The 21,330-nt window shown below is 47.5% G+C and overlaps 1 protein-coding gene across 1 annotated transcript in view; it reads left to right on the forward strand.

Annotated features, from left to right (window-relative positions):
• The first annotated feature begins 12,180 nt into the window (after positions 1-12,180).
• Positions 12,181-21,330, forward strand: part of ITGA9 (integrin subunit alpha 9) — a 399,146-nt gene continuing 389,996 nt past the window's right edge. The window contains exon 1 of the mRNA XM_060180609.1: positions 12,181-12,619. Coding sequence (XP_060036592.1) covers positions 12,435-12,619 — 185 coding nt within the window. The 5' untranslated portion in view covers positions 12,181-12,434. The remainder of the gene's footprint in view (positions 12,620-21,330) is intronic.

The raw sequence follows: 21,330 nt of genomic DNA on the forward strand, positions 1-21,330 counted from the left end.
TTGTTGCACTTGTTATTGTTGCCATTGCTGTTGTTGCTGTTGGATTGGACAGAGAGAAATCGAGAGAGGAGGAGAAGGCAAAGAGGGGGAGAGAAAGATAGACACTTGCAGACCTGCTTCACCACTAGTGAAGCGAACCCCCTGCAGGTGGGGAGCCAGGGACTTGAATGGGGATATGTATGCCGGTCTTTGTGCCATATGCGCTTAACCCAGTGTGCTACTGCCTGGCCCCCTGAGGCTTGGTTTTCTTTTCCAGTGTTCCATGAAGTGCATCTGAAGCCCACAGAAACATGAGGTCAGGCGCCTGGCGATGGTGCATCTGGTAGAACACATGTTACAGTGTTCAAGGACCCAAGTTTAAGCCCTGGGTCCCCACCTGTAGGGGGCAGCTTCTTGAGTGGTAAAGCAGAGTTTGAGATGTTTTTGTTTCTCTCTCCCTTTCTGCCTCTTTCTCCTCCTCAGTTTCTTTCTATCTCTATCCAACAAATGAAAAAAGTATTTTTAAGGGGTAGGCAGTGGCACACAGTGTTAACCACACATGGCGCAAAGCTCAGGGACCAGCTCAAGGATCCTGGTTCAAGCCCCCAGCGCCCCACCTGCAGGGGGGTTGCTTCACAGGTCTGCACATGTCTTTCTTTCCCCCTCTTCTCTCGATTTCTCTCGGTCCTGTCCAACAACAACAACAACAAAAATGGCCACCAGGAGCAATGGATTCGTAGTGCAGGCAGTGATAGCCTCAAGTGATAGCATGGAGGCAAAAAAAAAAAAAAAAGATATTTTTAAAAAGTGAGGTCTAGAACTTTTAATCTGAAGAAGGCTCTTAGGTGGCCCACATACAAATGAAACCATCTTATGAAGAGTGCTTTGCCTTTACTCCAAATAAAAATAACTTTAAAAAAGTGAAATAAACAGTACAATAATAACAGTCTTAAGTTGCTAACATCTAGCAACTGCTTCCCAAGGGCCACACACCCTGCAAGGTGCTTTGCACTTCTTTCCTCATTTTATCTTCACAAAAATCCTCTATGAACCTCTTTACAAATTGGGAAACTGAGGCAGAAGAGGTAAAATTACATCTCAAGGGAAACTATCTGATATTATAGATTAATTATAAGTGTGTCTCCCTGTCCTAATTCATGGTGAATTCTTCCTCACCCTGTCTTTAAGGATCAGGAAGCAATGAAGGTTAATTGAGGTCAGAGGGCGTGGTCTTGACTTTTTAGGGTTGAAGATGAGGTCCCAGGGAACCTCCACTGGCGCTCATGCACAAGGAAGAAGGCGGCTGGCCGCAGCTCATGGAGGGCATCTCTCATCAGACACCATTCAGATACTTTGATCTTGGACTTGAAGGCCCAGAACTGTGAGATAATTAATTTCTGTTGTTTTGGCTGCCCAGTCTGTGGTATTTTGTTATGGCATCCCCAGCAGACTAAGGATTATAAGCACCAGAGTCCTCGCTTTGTTGCCCTAAACTGTGCCTAGAAATAACATTGTTTGAGATATTGTATGTTTTGACAAAGGGAATGCTAGTGTTGTAAAAGTGTGGCATTATGTTGTACTGCTGTCTTCTAGCCTCAGTGGTTTTTACTTAGAGCGATTTCACGAAGTCTGGATCTCTGGGAAAACGGTTTTCCTTTTCTGAGTGTGGAAGCAGAGAACATTGTACCCAATAATAACAGATGGAGTTTTGGCTTATGAGGGACTTCAGTGGGAAAGTATTTGCTTATATTTCTGCCTGCTATTAGACTTGAGGCTTTGGTGATTAGTATTTAACCTTCCTCTGAACTTTCTGGATTTCAAAACCATGTGTAAGTATAGTTTGCCATATAGAAAAAGCAAGGTCAGGCAACACTTGAAAAATTGTCAATGAGAAATGCATTTAGCTCTGTATCAACTAGAGAATGATTACCAGGGATATGAATGATCTAGACCCTTTTCTTTTTTTTCCTCCTTTGAAAATGCTGTGTGTGGGGGGGTTTGGGTCGGGTGGTAGCGCAGTGGGTTAAGCACACATGGTGCAAAGTGCAAGGACCCGTGTAAGGATCCCAGTTCAGTCCCCGGCCCCTGCAGGGGGGGTCGCTTCACAAGCAGTGAAGCAGGTCTGCAGGTGTCTGTCTTTCTCTCCTCCTCTCTATCTTCCCCTCCTTTCTCGATTTCCCTCTGTCCTATCCAACAACAACAACAAAAACAATGACAACAACAATAATAACGATAACAAAATGGGAATAGCCTCCAGGAGTAGTGGATTCATAGTGCAGTCACTGAGCCCCAGTGATAATCCTGGAGGCAAAATAAATAAATAAATAAAACCCAAATATTGGCTGATTGTCTCCTTACCTCTGCTGCTAAAGCCTGTTCCTGATAAGCAGGTGTCCGCCCCTCAATTACATCCAGGACTGTAGATGGGGGCTTGTGAGTTGAGGGGTGAAGTGGGCTGTCTTGGGCTCTGCTACCTGTCCCTCTTGCATGAAAGTTACATTTCCTTGTTGCTTGTAGGGCTGACAGTTTTGTGTGCTCTGTTCCTGATTCACGTCCCTCCTCCTAACAGGCTTATGCTTTGACCAGTGCTTTAGTCTTAAAGATACAGAAAATACTGCACTGCTGGTTCTCTGTATACAACACAAAAGCACAGTTGGCTGACTGGCTAGACAAGAAGAGGCTACCAGCACAACAGAGACCTTTATGAGTATGTGAGGTAAGCTTCAAGAACTCTTTGTGTGCATCTATACACATGATGCATGAAAACACAGAACAGGCATACTGTGAAGGAACCTAGGTGTTGGTATGCTTCACATTGGTTTGGTCTCACTCCCCCCACCTCTGGGAGATTTGGTTTAGCCCTTGCTAGTTTTGTGCTTCTCCCTTCTCCCCGCCCCCTATCCTACCTACTTGCTGAGTTCCTACTGCTGCCACCAGAGTAGAAAGATGGAGGAGCACATTGTGTGGTGATTAGGTTGTTGGACTGTTTGACCGCTGATGAATAAAGATTAAACTGCGTTCTCAGCTCAGCCACGAGTTCTGGTCGTCTCTGTCTCCCGCCCGTGAAGCCAGCCCCTGAGAAAACAACATAATGGCACCCTGAACAGGGACAAGAATCTCAGCTCCACACACATGCAACAGACCAAAGAAGATCAGATAAGCAAAGCCACAATGGCCTTCTTTTCTACTTGTGAAGAGGTTTCCAAAGGCCTCTGCCCTTTCTTCATGAGACTTGTTTCTCTGTTTCTGGAATATTTTGTTCTGGGCCACACTCTGGTTTCTGCCTGATGCCTGCCCACAGGAGCCGGCTGGTCGCCGCATGGTGTGGGGCATTTGGTGTGAGCTCCCTCCACGCTGTTCGGCAGCCAGGAGCAGGGCGGCAGACATGGCCGGCAGGGCTGCACCTTCTGCACAGCTGGCCCGCCTGCCCTCCTGCTATGAAGTCTGGGCAGATCCTGGACCACCTGGAGACCGCGGGCTCCCTGCCGGGACTGGGCCCCCTGGCCGAGATCCCCCAGCTCAGCTCTGAAGGCAGAGGAGCTAGAATACGCAGAGATTCGTACAGTGATGGCAACCTACAATTCCTGGAAGTGGAGCGGCGCAGGAGGCCACCTCCGGACAACGCACCTCCCCAAAGGCTAAGACAGTATAGATCTAAATTTGTGTTTAAAATGACATGTCTTCATAACAAAGTTTTTCTCCTTGTGTATTGAAGACCATGTTTATGTGTGTGTTTAAAGTTTGGTAAACATTAACTTTAAGGTTAGAAATGTAACTTTAAGGCTACATTCTTACTAGGCAAAGTTAAATGAAAAAAGTTTTCAACATAATTCTCATAAAGGTAAAATTAACTTACATTTAAAGTCTGAGGTAAAAATTAGTTAAAAATCAATATATTTTAACTAAGTTGGTCTAAAAAACCTGCGCACACCAAGGGTGTGTCTCCATCTTAAATGGGTGTAACAAAAGGTTAAATAAGACGTTGTTGATATGTGAAGCTCTCAGATACCTTCTCAATTAGAAACGGTGGATTGCACAATGGTTATGCTAATGATTCTCATGCCTGAGGCTCTAGCAACAGTTCTTTGCCTTACCACACTTTATTGCGCTTAGATTGGTTAGGAGCCTTAAAATGAAATGAAAAAGACCTTCCAAATTTATAAAGATACTTAAACCAATTATAATCATCGAGTTATCAATTGTGGTAAACTTCTAACCTGCTACAAGTTTTGTTTCATAAGTAAGTGAATTGCAGCTGTCAAGTTCTCTACGGAAAAGCGGAATTCCAACGGCTGACCTTCCTCATGCAACAATTCACCCCCCCCCCCAGCATTTTTTCCGTGGACATCTGCTTTGGACTGGCACTTCTGTCGGACTCACTGGTACACCTTTTGGACACTTTGCACAAAACTAGCAGCTTCCCTTTACACTGCTGGGTTTCTCAAAGACTGACTGCAGCCAGCTGCCTTAGAACTCTATAGGCCATACCCCTTTCTTCCTAGCTAGATAATGCCCACAGAGGCAAGAAAAGCCCACAGAGGCAAGAAAGGTCCTTTAGCTTAATAAAGCCTTGCCCACAGAGGCAAGAAACGCCCCCCTCAGGCCTTCCCTTGTCAGCACACTGGTTCTAGTTGCTCGCTTACTTGTTCCTCCATGTTTGTGCCAGTTTGTTTGTTTTGTTTTTTTTTTAAATGCCTGTATGATATAGGTTTCTGTTCACCCCACACTCCTGATACTATGGTCAATTAGTTAAAAAGAAAAGGGGGAATTGTTGGTATGCTTCACATTGGTTTGGTCTCACTCCCCCCACCTCTGGGAGATTTGGTTTAGCCCTTGCTAGTTTTGTGCTTCTCCCTTCTCCCTGCCCCCTATCCTACCTACTTGTTGAGTTCCTGCCGCTGCCACCGGAGGAGAAAGATGGAGGAGCACATTGTGTGGTGATTAGGTTGTTGGACTGTTTTCCCGCTGATGAATAAAGATTAAACTGCATTCTCAGCTCAGCCACGAGTTTCTGGTCGTCTCTGTCTCCCACCTGTGAAGCCAGCCCCGGAGAAAAGAATACCTAAGAGGGTTTTTTTTCCTTGTCATATGCTGTGTATGTCTTTTCTTGCCACTATGTAAAGCTGTATGCTATCCTTCTGTAACTCTGTGAGCACTGAGTCATCTACATAGCGGAGACTGTATGCTGTGAGCACTGATCCAACCAGATAGTGGAGATTGTACTGCTTAGATTGGACACTGTAGAAGAACCAAGTTTTGTTCATAAGGACTGACTTTAAAAAACAAGATTAACTGTTGGTTGAGTGTACACATTACACATTACCATGTGCAAGGACCTGGAGTCAAGCTGGGGTCTCCACTGCAGGTGAAGCAATGCTACAGGTGTCTCTCTGTCTCTCTTTATGCCCCCATTCACTCTTGATTGCTGTCTCTGTCCAAAATGAATAAAGACATCAATAAATAAGTAAAATATTTTTAAAAATTAGTGAAGGGCTGAGTGGTGGGGCCTGTGGTTGAATGCACATGCTACAGGGCACAAGGACCCAGGCTCAAGTCTCTGGTCCTAACCTGCCTGGGGGGGGCTTCACAATTTTCTTTTTATTTCCCTTTCTTTCTTTTTTCTTGCCTCCAGGGTTATTGTTGGGGCTCTGTGCCTGCATTTCGAATCTACTGCTCCTAGAGGCCATTATTTATTTATTTATTTATTTATTTTTACCATTTTGTTGCCCTTGTTGTTGTCATTATTACTATTGTTGCCATTGCTGTTGTTGGATAGGACAGAAAGAAATTGAGCGAGGAGAGGAAGACAGAGAGGGAGAGAGAAAGATAGACACTTGCAGACCCATTTCACCTCTTGTGAAGTGACCCCCTTGCAGGTGGGGAGCCGGGGGCTTGAACCGGGATCAATACGCCATTCTTGTGTTTTGTGCATGTGCACTTAACCCAATGAGCTACCAGCTGACCCCCATATTTCCTTTTCTTTCTATCTCTTCTTCCCTCTTGATTTCTCTCTGTCTCTATCCAATTAACAGACAAATAATTAAAAAATAAAAAATTAGTGTGCTTTCCTTTGGAAATTGGTGAAATGAATGCCCAGATGTCTGGGAATCTTTTCTGGTGCCACGTGTACCCAAAATTGCAGAATAAAAATGAATCCTAGATTGCTGAGCTGGGAAGAAAAGAAAGCAAATGTTCAGAGGTTGAATAATGAAGAAAAGAAGTTTATTTGGAGGAAAGGTGAGCACAGTAATCATCTTGGGTATATTTGGACTTAATCGGATTCCATATAAACTAAGCCTTGTACCTAAGTCTGGCGGTAGTCAGGTTGTGAGACTTGAGACCCCCAAACCAAGAAGTGAACTAGGACAATATCTGAGAGAGAGACTGTAAGAAATCTGTCCTGTTTTTGGCCTCTTATGCTCTTGGTAGAATGAAATAAAATAAAATAAAATAAAAGGATAAAGAATTTCTTGGCAAGTGGTCCGGGAGGTGGCGTAGTGATGAAACTTTGGACTCTAAAGCATGAGGTCATGAGTTTGATCCCTGGCAGCACATGTGCCAGAGTGATGTCTGGTTCTTTCCCTCTCCTCCTATCTTTCTCATAAATAAATAAATAAATAAATAAATTCTTGGCAATACTGAATCATAAACCTACAGTATGCTACATGTATAGCAGGAAAAAAAAACAACCCACACCAAAAATTTAGGTTAAAGTAATGATGAATCAATAGTGCCCCAGACAGTTGGCCGGCATAAATACAAATCGTTTGTGAAGGGAGATATTCCAAACAAAGGTTCAAGGAACATAAACTCACACTTATACATAGTGCACTAAGAGACAAGGCACCATGAGAGACAAAAAGCTAAAACCACCTTGTAGAAGCAAATTTCCAGGCTATGGATAAAAGGGATTTTAGAGGGTAATGCTGAGTGGTAATGCATTTGGCTGAGTGCACAAGGACCTGGGGTTGAGCGCTCAGTACCCACCCATGGGGGAGGGGGATGGGGAAGCATCATGGGTGGCGAGGCAGTGCTGCAGGTACCTTTCTTTCTCGCTGTCTCCCCCTTGCCTGTCTCTATCCAAGAGCGGAGCTATCAGGAACATTATAAAATGAATAAGTTGAATTTATCTGAAGAAGTCCAGGAAGCAAACAGTTGGGCAGTGACACTGGAGACAAAGTATAGGACTTGCATTGATAGAGAATCTCTTCTGACCTGCCCACTGGCGCTCCTGGTAGCCATCTTTTTTCCCCCCACTGTTGATGCTGCTGTTGCTGTCATTATCATAGCTGCTTTTGTTGTTGGCTAAAACAGAGAGAAACTGAGAGAGGAGGGGAAGACAGAGAGGGGGAGAGAAAGTTAGTCACCTGCAGACCTGCTTCACCACTTGCGAAGCATGGGGAGGGGGGCTCAAACCGGGATCCTTGAGTGTGACCTTGAGCGTGTCCTTGCGCTTTGTGCTATGTGTGCTTAACCTGGCCCCCAGGGGTACATTTTTGTTCATAACTGCCCTCCCCCCTTTCCTGTCCTATATACACCCAATACATCTCCTTGGCTGCTGGCAGAATTTGCATCTTGAGGGAGGTAACGCAGTGGAATAAGCGCAGGTGGCGCAAGGACCAGTGTAAGGATCCCCGTTGGAGCCTCCGGCTCCCCACCTGCAGGGGAGTCGCTCCACAGGTGGTCTGCAGGTGTCTATCTTTCTCTCCCACTCTGTCTTCCCCTCCTCTCTCCATTTCTCTCTGTCCTATCTAACAACGATGATGTCAATAACAATAATAACTACAACAACAATAAAAAGACAACAAAGGCAACAAAAGGGAAAATAAATAAGTAAAATTTAAAAAATTAAAAAAAAAGAATTTGCACCCTGAGATTCTCCTCTGAGATGTGAGCAACAACTGTGAGACCCGAGTTCGAGTCCCAGGACCACATGGGAGGTTCGTTGGCCATGGAGGAAGCTCTGGTGCTGTGGTATCTTCTCCCTCCCCCCACCTAAAAAATAATAATAGTTGCCTACAATGGTAAAGTTGTACCCCTGGGAGACTCCAGGTCAACCCATAACTAAATAAGTGAAAAATACAAATGTTACCCTTGTCTCCTCCTCCCTGCTTTTATTTATTTATTTTTGCATTATAATTAGTATTATCTGTCATCCTTTTAGACTTTATTATTTTATTTTAACTTATATTTTGGCTCAGGCTCAGTGCCTGCACACAACTCCACTGTTGCTGCAGCCGTTTCTTTCTTGCTTTGTGACAAAGTGATAGAGCAATAGAAAAGGAGGAGAGTAATATGCTGCAGTGTGTGCGTGTGTGTGTGCGTGTGTGTGTGTGTGTGTAGGTGTAAATACATGCTCTGCCTTCGTCAGTACAGAGGACTGATGAGATTGCATTATTAATATCTATATTTTTCCCAATCCCTTTCTTCTCCTTTGTTGTACTGGTGCATGTGTAATTTCACTGCACCCAGGTCAACATTCTCATTATTTTTCTTTACTTTTTATTATATATATATATATATATATATATATAGAGAGAGAGAGAGAGAGAGAGAGGGACGGAGACGGAGAGAGAGAGCCATTAGGGGAAGGGAGCTTCCCCCAGTGTTATTGCACTGTCATGTGGTGCCAGGGGTTGAACCCTGGTTGTACACATGCCAAGGCACACATCCTACTGGTTAAGCTGTCCTCTAGCACTTCCCTTAAGCTCTGTGCATCTTATTTTTTTTCTCATGTATAAAGTGGGGATGGATTGATTTTACAATTCTGGAATAGACAAATTCTGAAAATCTGGTTTCTCCAAAATGATCTAGTGGCAAAACCTTATCTTAACTGATCTACTAGTACTCCGGTGTTACATTCACTTCCTGCTGTGTTATGACTAGTCACAGGTTTCCTTCACTACCTGGAAGTAGAACATTCCTATTTGGCATGGTAGGTTATTCTTTGAGTTTGAAAAATGTATCCCATGCTAAGCACAATCATTGTGATTCCCTCCTTTTGGAAGGCAGTGATTCTGCTGATCGACCATGTGTATGAATACTCACATATCTTGTTATCTGGTCTTATATTTGACTTATGTGGCAGATCTATAATATATGGCGGTTGTGTTACATTATCTTTTTAAATTTTTAATTTATATTTATTTATTTGCTTCCAGGGTTATTGCTGGGGCTCAGTGCCTGCATTATGAATCCACTGCTCCTACAGGCTCTCTTTCCCATTTTTGGTGCCCTTGTTATTGCTATTGTTGCTATTTCTGTTGTTGTTGGATAGGACAGAGAGAAATGGAGAGGAAGAGAAGACAGACGGGGTAGCAAAAGATAGACACCTGCAGACCTGCTTCACCTCTTGGAAGCAACCCCTCTGCAGGTGGGGAGCCTGGGGGTGGAACCGGGATCCTTGCGCTGATCCTTGTGTTTTGCGCCATGTGCACTTAAGCCGCTGCACTACTGCCAGGCCCTCATGTTATCTTCTTAATGCTGAGAAACTCTGAATTTAGAAGCCTATCTGGCTGCAGGAGTTTTGAAGATTCTAGGCCTGTGATATAGTCCATTCTCACTGGATATGGATCTACAGTCATTGAGAGAACAATCCAGTTTCTAATTACACCATTGTGTGATTTAAATGAGATAAAAATTGACCCAAAATGTTTTGTACAGTGTTCAGTATATAGCATATACACCTGCTTTAAAATTGGTTGCTCAGCCAGTGAACTTGTGAAAAAAAAAGTTTAGTAACCAAAGTGTCTCAGACTCTGAAAACTGGTGGTTTTCACAAGGAAGGATGGAGCATAGGAACTTTGAGGCGGTTGTGGTTGAGTTGTACACACACACACATGCACACACAGGCACACACAAATATGCACACACACACACACACACGACCTTGGCACCTTATAATTTTGTAAGCTAATGTCAGGCCAATAATATTAATGAGTTACTTATAAAGAAGTTGGTCAGTCAGCAGGCTTGCAGTAGCACCTGCTCTGCTCACTGTACCCACATTGATTCTGCAAGACACGTTCCTCTTTCCCCTTTATGATTCAGGTCTGATTTGTATCTTTAACAGATTCCCAAGTGCTTTGTTTATTTATTTTTATTTATGCTGATAGGACAAGACACAGTCACTCAGAGACCTGCACCAAATGCATTATGGAGACAGACGCTCTTATGAAGAGAAGCCCAGGGATGTAGACGTTTCAGCATGGTGTTTGAGAGCTCTGCCAGAGACAACCTGGAAGCTGGCCTGTCAGTGGTGAGGCAGGGCAGCTCAGATGCAGAAAGAACTTGGGGCAGGAGTGGGCCAGTGGCACTCCTGGTTGAGTGCACACATTACCATGTGCAAGGACCAGGGTTCAAATATCAACAGTCATTACATGAAAATCAAAACCAGGTTGAATGACCACCTCACTTCCATTTGAACGCCCTGCCACGTGTATCAAATAAGCAATGTTGTGAGATTGTTAAGAAGTGAGAATTTTCTGTGCTGCTTGTGGGAATGTCAAATAATTTGAATTGCTGCGGAAAGTCACATGGCAGGCCTTCAAAACACTAAACATAGAACTACCATATGATCCAGTAATTGCACTTCCAGTGGATACCCTAAAAATCAAAGGCAGGGATTAGAACAGATAGCTATACAATTATGTTCACAGCGGCATTCTTCATCATAGTTAAATGGTGGGAGCAAATTAAGTGTCCACCAGCAGGTCCATCAAGAAGATGGACTACATACAATGGAATATTAACCAGCTTTAAAAAGGAAGGGGATTCTCATAGATGTTACCACATGGATGAATCTTGAGAACATGAATGCTAAGTGGTATAAACCAGCCACAAAGAGGAAAATGCTATTTAAGATTCGACTTAGAGGAAGCACTTGAATAATCGACGTACAAAGGGAGAATAATGGGTGGTTGTTTTCAGGACCTCTGGCAAAGGAGGGAGCTGCTGTTTAAGGGGTAGAGAGTTTCAGTTTCACAAGACAAGAAATGTTTTGGAGTGAGGTGGTGACAGCACAGCAATATGAATGCACTTGATGCCACAAAACTGTTCTATAAAGCTAGTTAAGATGATGTGTTTTCTGTCTGGTGGAATGTATCACAGGACTGTCCCCTTCCCCCTTTCTGATTCAGGTCTGTGGGAGGATCTGCTGATTTGCACATTTAATAGGTTCCCAGGTGTTTTAGTTATTATTTATTTATTTTATTTGATAGGACAAAGAGAAATTGAGAAAGGAAAGGGGAGAGAGGAAGGCAAAGAGATCTGTGACACTACTTCACCCCTTGTGAATCTTCACCCCTGCAGGTGGGGACCAGGGGCTTGAACCTGGGTCTTCATGCATAATATTGTGTGCACATTTATTCTGTCAAAAGAGATTAATGTTATTTATGTCATCTAAGATGTTCTGATATCTCTCCATTTGGGAGAGATATCAGAACAGCACTCTGGGGCTTGATCCAGGCTCCTCAGTCTAGTCCCCCAGCTGCCCCCAGGTGCTGTGAAGCTTCTGGGGAAGAGCCCCCACCTAAAGATCTCTGGTGTAGGAGACTAAATAGTATAATATGGGGTGGAGGGCATGCTCCTTAGTCCCACGTGGCTATTGTCATTCATTTATGGAGCCCTTGCTGCCTACAGGCTCTCACAGCAGATGGCAGGTCTAGACTGTAAACTCACCCCTGCCCCCCAGTTCCTGTGGTCTCTGGTTTTGAGAGGCTGAGAAGCAAGCAGCTGCCGAGAGGATCAGGGTGGCCTGGGACCATATATAATTACATATAAATAAATATATATATTGTAAATTTACATTTATAAAATAAATTACATTTGATTTTCTAGTTTGAGGATCTCCAAGCTAGAATCTTTAGGTCTTCAGAGAAACGTGGGGAGTTTCCAACTCTTTGAAAAATACATCTTTTTCTAGACGACACTCTTGCTCCACAGGTTCTAGAACTATAACGCCACACACGACGTGTTAGGCCTTTTGGTATTGGACCCGCCCAAGTCTATGAGACCCTGTTCTTTTCTTCCACAATATTTTCAACCTGTCCACCTTGCCGAGCTGTCCACGGGACACACATCTAGGTCAGCGCCCAGGGCGGGGAGGGTGGGGGGCGTCCGGGCGGAGGCGCGCGGGGCTCTGGCGGCCGGCAGGGGGCGCGGCTGCGCCATGTGGCCGCACGCGGGTCTCCCGGGCCGGCCGCCCACCCCGCGGGCGCGCCTGTTTCTCGCTCGCAGTCGACCGGCGCCTGGCCCGGGACCGCTCGCTCGCCGGCTCGCTCGGAGCGCGCAGCCTTCTCGGCCGCACGGAGGACGCGGCCCGCGCACCCAGCCCACCGCCCCGGCCCCGCGCCACCGCCCGCCGGGGTCCGAGCTCCGAGCGCGCACGCGGCTCCCCGAGCCTCCGGGGCGCGCAGCTGGCGGGCAGCCGCGGGGAGGGCGGCGGCCGGCTGGGGATGGGCGGCCCGGCGGCGCGGAGGGGCGGCCGGGGGCTCGGCGCGCTGCTCCTGGTGCTGCTGGCGGCGGGCTCCCCCGCGGGCGCCTACAACCTGGACCCGCAGCGCCCCGTGCGCTTCCAGGGCCCCGCCGGCTCCTTCTTCGGCTACGCGGTGCTGGAGCACTTCCACGACAACACGCGCTGGTGAGTGTCCCGGGCGCCGCCGCCGCCTTTCCGGCCCCGTCCGGGGGTGTGCGGGGTGGCGGCGACTTCAGGGTGCCTGCGGCCGGCCGAGGGCGGCGGAGGGGCCCGGCAGGGCGCCCCCACCCCGGGGTCCCCGGCTCCACTGGCCCGCGGTGTCCTCAGCGCCACTCCGCTCAACTCTGCGTGCGCGCCTGCCTCGCCTCTCCTGGGCTGCTTGCATCCCGGGCGCCGCGGGGACCCCAGGGACGACTCCGCTTGGGAGTCCTGGGGTTAGGGGGGAGACCCTGGGGGACCCCCTCCCTTCCTCTCCTCTCGGGGCTTCAAGCTTCTCCGCCACAGAGTAGCCCCGAGAGAGTGGGCTGGGGTGGGGGGAGGGGACTGGAGTGGGGTGTCTGGGACCTTCATTGGAGTCCAGTGCTGGGGGCCCTTTCTTCCCCACCCGCAGTACTCTCTGCAGAAGAGAGGAGGCTCCAGGACACAGTGAAAGAGGTGTCTTTGAAGACCCCCCTAACAGTCACCCACCCACCCTATAACTGACTGATGGGTGATGGGGGAGGAGGCCAGGGCTCCTTCCGCCTGGAGACAAGCCTCAGGGCTTTAGCAGAGGGGACCTGGTTCTGCAGTGGTCAGTGTGTCCAGTTGCCGCACGAGTGTCCCTAGCAATGTAGGCCCCCGCCCCACCGTCTCATTTCTTGAGATGGCCAACCTCAGAGGAAGTAGCAGAGCGGCAAGGCTGGTCCGTCTTGGACAGAGGAGTGTAAGGGTCACACAGAAGGCTCCCCGCCTCCTCTGGGAGGCAGGTTTTGCAGACAGAGCACCCTGCTCAAGGTTATTGTCTCCCCACCCCAAGCCCAAGCCCAGTGACAGCTGTTCTAGCGTTGGTGTTACTGTGCCATCCCCAACGTTGTGGCTCTGCATCTGGGACAGAGTCACTGCTCTGGATTGGCCGTGTGTGTGTGTGTGTGTGTGTGTGTGTGTGTGTGTGTGTGTGTGTGTGTGAAAGACAGGGGTGAGTGTGTAGACCCAAGCCGCCAGTGTGCCTGGGAACCATGGGACTCGGAGACCAGGCAGCCTCTTCACAGTCATGCTGTTCAGACCACCACTTGTGAGACCACCACTCATGAAAGTCCTTGTGTGGCTCCAGACCCTCTTCACACTACCTGCCCCCTCCTCCCAGGCTGAGGCGAGGGCTTTCCGTTGCTCTTGCCCTCAAGGCCCTTTGAAAGAAAGCAAAGTAGGCGGAACCTTTTCTGTGTCTTCCACACTCAGCCCTGCTCCTGGGCTTTGGAAGTGAAGGCAGACTGGGTAGAAGAAGCAGACTAGGTCGAGTCCTGTCACACCCCCCACCCCCAGTGGGCTGTCAGAAATTGAAGAGGTGCTTTGAACAGAGAGGACTGCTGAGAAAAGGCAGAGGGGTTGGAATCTTGCATGGAATCGGCAGGTGGGCAGGGCTGGGGCTGTAAGGTCTTCAGTGCCACTAGGCTACAAGCTGGCTTTTGGAATCTCCACTCATTACCATTTATATTCCTTAAAGTCTTACTTATTCATAAGGGAGAATTCCAGAGTACCTGTCTCTCTCTCAGGCAGCAGGTGCCCCTGTTGGGATTGAACTCAGGGCCTGATGCTTGTAGCACGTTACCACTGTGCCACTTTCCAGTCTGAAAAAATGATGTGTAACTTCTTTTTTTAAATTTAATTTAAACCAATGCATCATTCGTCTCTGGCTGTTGGTAGTGTTGGATATCGAAGTTGCCACCTCTCACTTGCAAGTATTGTGCACTACTACTTACTACTGCTAGCTCCCACCTTTTTTGGGGGAAGATTTACTTTAATAAGAGGAAGAAAGAATGGTCACAACACCAGTTTGTCCTGTGTGATGCTGGGGATGGAAACCAGGGTCTTTTAAAACATTTTTTTTAGTGATTTAATAATGATTAATATGATTGTAAGATAACAGGGGTACAATTCCACACAGTTCCTTCCACCAGAGTTCCATATCCCATCCCCTCCATTGGGAATTTCCCTGCTCTTTATCTCTCTCTGGGAGCATGGCCCAAAGTTCTTTATGGGGTGCAGAAGGTAGGAGGTCTGGCTTCTGTAATTGCTTCTCTGCTGGACATGTGTGTTGGCAGGGCGACATATACCCCCAGCCTCGAAACCAGGGTCTTCAGACTCACTGAGCCACCTCCCCTGCTACTGATTTTGCCGCCTGGCCTGGGTCGACTGTGGCTTTTGAAATGAGGGGCTTCCAATATCTCCTCCTGTCTCCTTTTTCTTTTCTCTCTGAGAAGGTGTTGAGACAAGTGAATTGTAAGCCAAAGGCTTCTCTCCTGAAGACTCTTCGCCTAATTTCAGATTTACAGTTGTGTATTAATTCTTCTTATTGTAGGTTGGAGGGTGGAGATAGGGAACTTTGGTGGTGGGTGTGGAACTAAACATTATAATCTTTAAATATTGTAACAAACTATTAATAACAAAACATTATTTAAAAAAAATTCTCCTTAAATTATTCAAGCTAGTCACCTTCCACTTATAATGCTCAGGCCCATGGAGTCAAGATCTACTTTGAGGTTGGGTGACTGACTTAGTGACTGACTGTTGGTCTCTTTTTTTTTTTTTTTTTTCTTCTCCAGGGTTATTGTTGGGCTCGGTGCCTGCACCATGAATCCACCGCTCCTGGAGGCCATTTTTCCCCCCTTTTGTTGCCCTTGTTGTTGTAGCCTCGTTGTGGTTATTATTATTGGCCTTGTTGACGCTATTCGTTGTTGGATAGGACAGAGAGAAATGGAGACAGGAGGGGAAGACAGAGAAGGGGAGAGAAAGATAGACACCTGCAGACCTGCTTCACCGCCCGTGAAGCGACTCCCCTGCAGGTGGGGAGCCGGGGGCTCGAACCGGGATCCTTACGCCGGTCCCTGCGCTTTGCGCCACGTGCGCTTAACCCACTGCGCCACCGCCCGACCCCCTGTTGGTCTCTTCCTACGAGGCAGCCCAACAACCCTACTTGCAGGACAAGCAGGTTGTTTCTGATCATTCACAATCATAAACAACAGCAAATGTAAACATCCTTGTAACTAAGTCTTGCGGATATCCTTGATTATTTCCTCTGAATCAATCCTGGACTTGGAATTACTAGGCTGGAGCAGAGGAAGGTTTCCAGGCATTTTCTGTTCATTTCCAAAATACCGACGAAACTCCCGTCTATAGTTCAGAGCAGGGATGGAGAATGCCCAGCCCACAGGCTGTATGCAGTTTGCAGAATCATTTGTTCTGGCCCTGCCAGAGCAACCAGAGTTCATTCGTTCGTCCGTCCTTCCTTCCTTCCTTCCTTCCTTCCTTCCATTCTTTCTCTCTTTCTTCCTTTCTTTCTCCACAGCAACACTAAGTGCTATTTTTTAAGGTAGTAATTTTGTATGGTCATTGAATAATGTTATGTGCTAATGACCCTTGGGGGAAACAAGTTCCCCACACCTGATTAGGAGGGATGTATTCACTTCTTAAGACAGTGGAGACTGGGAGTAATTTACCAAAGGAGTTCTCTAGTGCACCGAGTGAGCATAACCTACACTAGGGGGAATTAAAGGTTCATAGACTGCTAAGGTAGATAAGTGACAGACATGGGAAGGAAAAGAAATGCATGGAAACCCTGAAAGGAAAAGATAAATGCTGATTAATTAATTAATTCTTCTTTTTTTTTTTCAATCAAAGCACTGCTCAGCTCTGGCTTATGGTGGTGCTGGGGATTGAACCTGGGGCCTTGGAATCTTGGGCACTCTAAGTCTTGTCTCTAGCGCCTTTCTGCCTGAGAAGTATTCTTTAGCTTATTTATTTATTTTAAATTTTATTAGTTTATTTTCCCTTTTGTTGCACTTGTTTTTTGTTGTTGTTGCAGTTATTATTGCTGTCATTGATGTCGTCATTGTAAGATAAGACAGAGATAAATGGATAGAGGAGGGGAAGACAGAGAGGGCGAGAGAAAGATAGACACCTGCAGACGTGCTTCACCGCTTGTGAAGCGACTCCCCTGCAGGTGGGGAGCCGGGGCTTGAACCGGGATTTTTATGCTGGTCGGTCCTTGTGCTTTGTGACACGTGCGCTTAACCCGCTGTGCTACCCCCTGACACCCTCTTTATTATTTTTTTGAAATTATTTACTTATTACTGGATAGAGACAGAGAGAAATTGAGAAGGGAGGGGGAGCTAGAGAGGGAAAAAGGCAGAGAGACACCTGCAGCTCTGCTTCACCACTCATGAAGCTTTCCCCCTGCAGGTGGGGACCGGAGGCTTAAACCCTGGGTCCTTGCACACTGTAATGTGTGCATTTAACCAGGTGTGACCCCGCCTTGCCCATTTACTTATTTATTTATTTAACTTCTTTGCTATTTTTAAAAGGTGTATTTATTTATGAGAGTGGGGAGAGAACTAGAGTGTCATGCTGGCATATACCATGCCAGGGACTAAACTTGGGACCTCCAGCTTGAGAGCTGTATGCTTTATTCACTACACCACCTCGCCTGCCGCTCTAGCTTCTTAGTTCAGTATCTAGGGGCTTCTTAGTTCAGTATCTAGAATGCGTTTGTTTCTCATGAACTTATTACAGGTGAAGGAGTTGTAATTCGGTTAAGGGAATGGGAAGCACTGCGGTTAGCAGGGGGGTCAACAGGGGGTATGTGTGTGGGGTGGGTAGTACAGGTTCTGCAGGCTCAGACTGAGGATTTGGGGTGTTGAGGGACCTCAGGGCACCCCCAGACACGCACATACACAAGCACGTGTGCGCACTGATGGGAGGATGTTATGTTCTCCTCACACTGATGGCAGACTAGCCTCTCCTCCTCCCGCATCTGAGTATTCCTGTGTCAGTGTCTCACTAGACCTGAGCTGTCACTCACTCCGGGGTCCTGGATCAGCGTAAGGGATGGAGGTGGCTCTGTTTGACTGAGCACTCCAGACCTAGCCTCTCCTAAAGTGCTTGGTTTGCTCGGTCCCCCTACTGCCACGCTTTGGCCGCTGGGCTTTGCCCTGTGGGCAGGGTGACAGTGTTTCAGGTGTTATTTGCATGGTTTGGAGGCAAAGGAGCAAGTAGCTGGTTTTTTTCTGGCGACTCCCGAGAGTGCCTACCCATAGTTTCTCCTGTACCCCGTCCCCAGTTTTCTGACTCCCTTTGAACAGTAGAAGTAGGTGCCAGGCTAGATGGACAAAGTCGATTTCTGTCTGCTTCCCTTAGATGTGGCCAGTTCCTCAGCTGCAGGGCAGACAACTGTAACCCCCTGTGACATAAATAAATGCAGCCCAGCCGGCTTCCAGCCTCCCACAGTGGGTTTCTTTGGCACACACACCCATTCCCCTTCCTTCTTCTCTGACCCAGACACCCCGGAGTCCAAGGTGCTTGGGTGCACTTGCTTCCTCTCTGGCTACGGGCTTCCTGCCCCATCTCCTGGGACATGTCAAGATGGCCGTGCTCAGGCACAGAGCAAGGGCCCGGAAATAGAGGACGTGCCGGCTTTTTGCTTTGTTAAGGTTGTCAGAGCATCATTCACTGAGGAACAGGAGGCAATTCAGAGCCCAGGAGAACATAACATCCTCCGTTGGCACTAAGGTTGAGAATGGAAAAAGAAAGCCAGACAGTTCTGCTGCACTGCCAAGGCAGTTGCCACCCGCCAGATGCATTGCTATTAAAATTAAAAACTGAACTGTGAGCAAAATAAAATTATGAACTTAATCCCACATCAACTAGCCATGTTTCAAGTGCTTAATAGCTATGTGTGAGTATTTGATGGTATGGGATGTTTTTATAATCACAGAAAGTTTTCATTTAGAGCAAAGACTTAGGTATTTCTTTTTAATATCTTATTTATTCATTAATTTTTATGAGGAATGCAGAGAGAAAGAGCCCTGCTCAGCTCTGGCTTATGGTGGTGCTGGAGATTGAACCTGGGACCTCAGAAGCTCAGGCATGACCATTATGCTGTTTTCCCAGCCTTTTTTTTTTTTTTTTCTTTTTTTAAAGGAGGACACTGCTCAGCTCTGATTTATGGTGGCGCTGGGGATTGACTCTGGGACTTCTGAGCCTCAGGCATGAAAGTCTTCAGCATAACCATTATGCTATCTCCCTCTTAAGTCTTTTTTTTTTTTTCCTTTAAGTTTTAAAGGGCTAGACACAGAAAATGAAAAATTGACTCATGGTATATTTTTTGGCTATTAAAACTGAACAAAGCTGTTTAAATCTAACTAAAGAGTAACAGTGGCTATCCAAAGAGGCTGACTTCTTTTCCCTTTTCATTCGCTAAACATCGGAGTATTTGCTCTGTGTTAAGGGTAGGGACTCATGCATGAGTGATTCTCAGACCAGAAGGTGCTCGCTCACCCAGTAGAGTGCTCCTGTTTCTATGTGCAAAGACCTGGGTTTGAACCCCTGGCCACCACATGGAAGCACCTTTAGGGGGGAACCTTTAGGGGGGAAGCTTTGTAAGCAGTGGACCAGCTTTTTGTCTCTAACCAACAATCAAAAAACAAAAAAGGGCTCTCAGGAGAAGTGGTGGAGTCAGGTGGGCAATAACCTTGGTGGTGAAAAAGAAAATTCACTCTGACAGGTGAGAAGGTTTCTTGGATCGACTCATGTGTTTCAGGTGAGGGGACAGATATACCGTGAACTCTGATGGAGGAGAGGCTTGTCCTGGGCACAAACAGGGACAGAGGAAAGGCCCCAGGGAAGCTGAAACATAGGTGTGGAGTCCTGGGGTCATGGGTTCTGTTGCCCACCCCCCCGCCCCCAGTCTTTGTGAGGAGACACCCAGAACTGTTGGCGCAGCCCTCCTTGTCACTCCCACTAAAGTGGATGTTCTGTGCTGTGTTGGACTCTCGGCCAGGGGATAGCTCTGCTTTCCCCATCAGGGTTTTTGTGGATGTCGTGTTTCAGCTCTGATTTCTGGTTCTCCTTGGCCCTGCCAAACCCACTTTCTCAAGTTCGCAGGAAGGTCCAGGCTCCCAGAGGACTCCAGAAAGTGTCTTTTGGAGTATCTGGAAATGTTTCCCCAAGACCTCGAGCAGGGTGCTGTTTTTTCTGAGCTAGTGCTGAACTCTCGCAGAAGCAGAGGCAGCTGTCTTGCCCAGGGGAGAGAACCTTCCAGACTCCTCTCGGCCAGTCACCATCAGTGCTGAGTGTGAGCGTGTGAAGGCCAGACTCCAGCCAGCTCTGACTCTCCCCATGAGTTGCTGCCCATGGGAAGTGTCTTCTGATAACGCCTGTTGTGATTCGTCCCGGGGAAATGCTGTTCCACACTTAGTGAAAGCAGTGATGGTGTTTGCAGAACTCATTTGCTTTCAAGGGAGCAGCGTGTAGCTTGAGGAACTCAGAAGGAGATGGTGTTTGCTGGGCACCTGCAGAGACCAAGTGCTTCCCTGGGCATCACAGTCTTTCCTAGACTCTTGGGGACAAGCTGATGGGTGGAAGCCATTCTGCTCGTTGGGGAACCGAGGCTTCCACTTGCGATGTTCCATCCAAGGCCCTTCCAGGCTGGGAACTTGTCTTGACATCTCCTTCCCAGAGGGTGTAAAGACAGGAGTGCAATGAAATTGTTGGGGGTGGACTGGGGAGCCCTGTGAAAGAGCAGGGGTGCCAAGAGAAGGACCAGTAGGGAGAGCCCCAGACCATGAGGCAGGAGATTTGATTCAAGTGTCTGCCAGTTCACTAGGGACCACTGGGAAAAAAAAACAGGTCTTCTCGGGGGGCTTGGTGGTGGCACACCTGGTTGAGTGCACATGTGCAAGGACCTGGGTTCGAGCCCCCGCTTCTGACCTGTGCGCGGGGGTCGGGGGGCTACATGAGTGGTGAAGCAGGTCTGCAGATATCTCTGTCTCTCTTTCCCTTCACTCTCAATGTTCTGTGTCCTATCAATAATGATAATAATAATAATAATAGCCACTGGAAGTGGTGGGTTTGTCATTTAGGCACCAAGCCCCATGGATAATCCAGGTGGCAATAAAAAAAATAAGTGAGGTCTTCTCCCCCTCTCCATTCCCACCACGATGAGTCACTAGTCACTGGCTGCCGCTGCCTGGGGAGAGGGGACCTCAGCTTGTGGCACCCGCTGAGAGGCTGCAGCTGGGATGCATAGGTGGGGTGCACACCTCCAAGGCTGATGAGGAGCCCACCCTAGTGACCTGCCCTGTCAGGTGTGAGAGGTGCTCTCCAGCCCGCAGCTGTGGCTGGCGGCGCCCGGACCTTGCGCATCCATCCCTGTCAGCACGGGGGTCTTTCGGTTCCGTGCCTTCCCCTCGGAGCTGGTCCAAAAGCAGATTCGAGGGCAGTCACAGGTGAAGAAGGAGTCCCGCCTTGAGCCACACCCTCCAGCAGTCGATACTCAGCACTGGTACCTTGCAAACCACAAATCCTTTAAGCCAAGTGGATTTGGCGACCAACCAAAGCAGAATAAAATGTTTTATTATGACCTTCCTTTTTTTTTTTTTTTTTTTTTTTGCCAGAAGGAGCCTGGGGAAGCAAAAGTAAAATCCCAGTTTGGGAAAAGTCTTGAGTCTTTGAACCCACAGGCCCACTTGATTCCCAGTTTCTGCTTTTGAGGAGAACAAGGACTTGTTTTGAATTTCAGTCCACAACTGTAGCAACACAAGCAGTGGCAAAGTACACAGTGAGAGTCTGGCTGCATGGGCTTGTCTCTATTCTACAGGCTTCATGTGTTAGCTCGTTTACTGTTC

The sequence above is a fragment of the Erinaceus europaeus genome, chromosome 21, assembly GCF_950295315.1.
Source record: "Erinaceus europaeus chromosome 21, mEriEur2.1, whole genome shotgun sequence".
NCBI lineage: Eukaryota > Metazoa > Chordata > Mammalia > Eulipotyphla > Erinaceidae > Erinaceus > Erinaceus europaeus.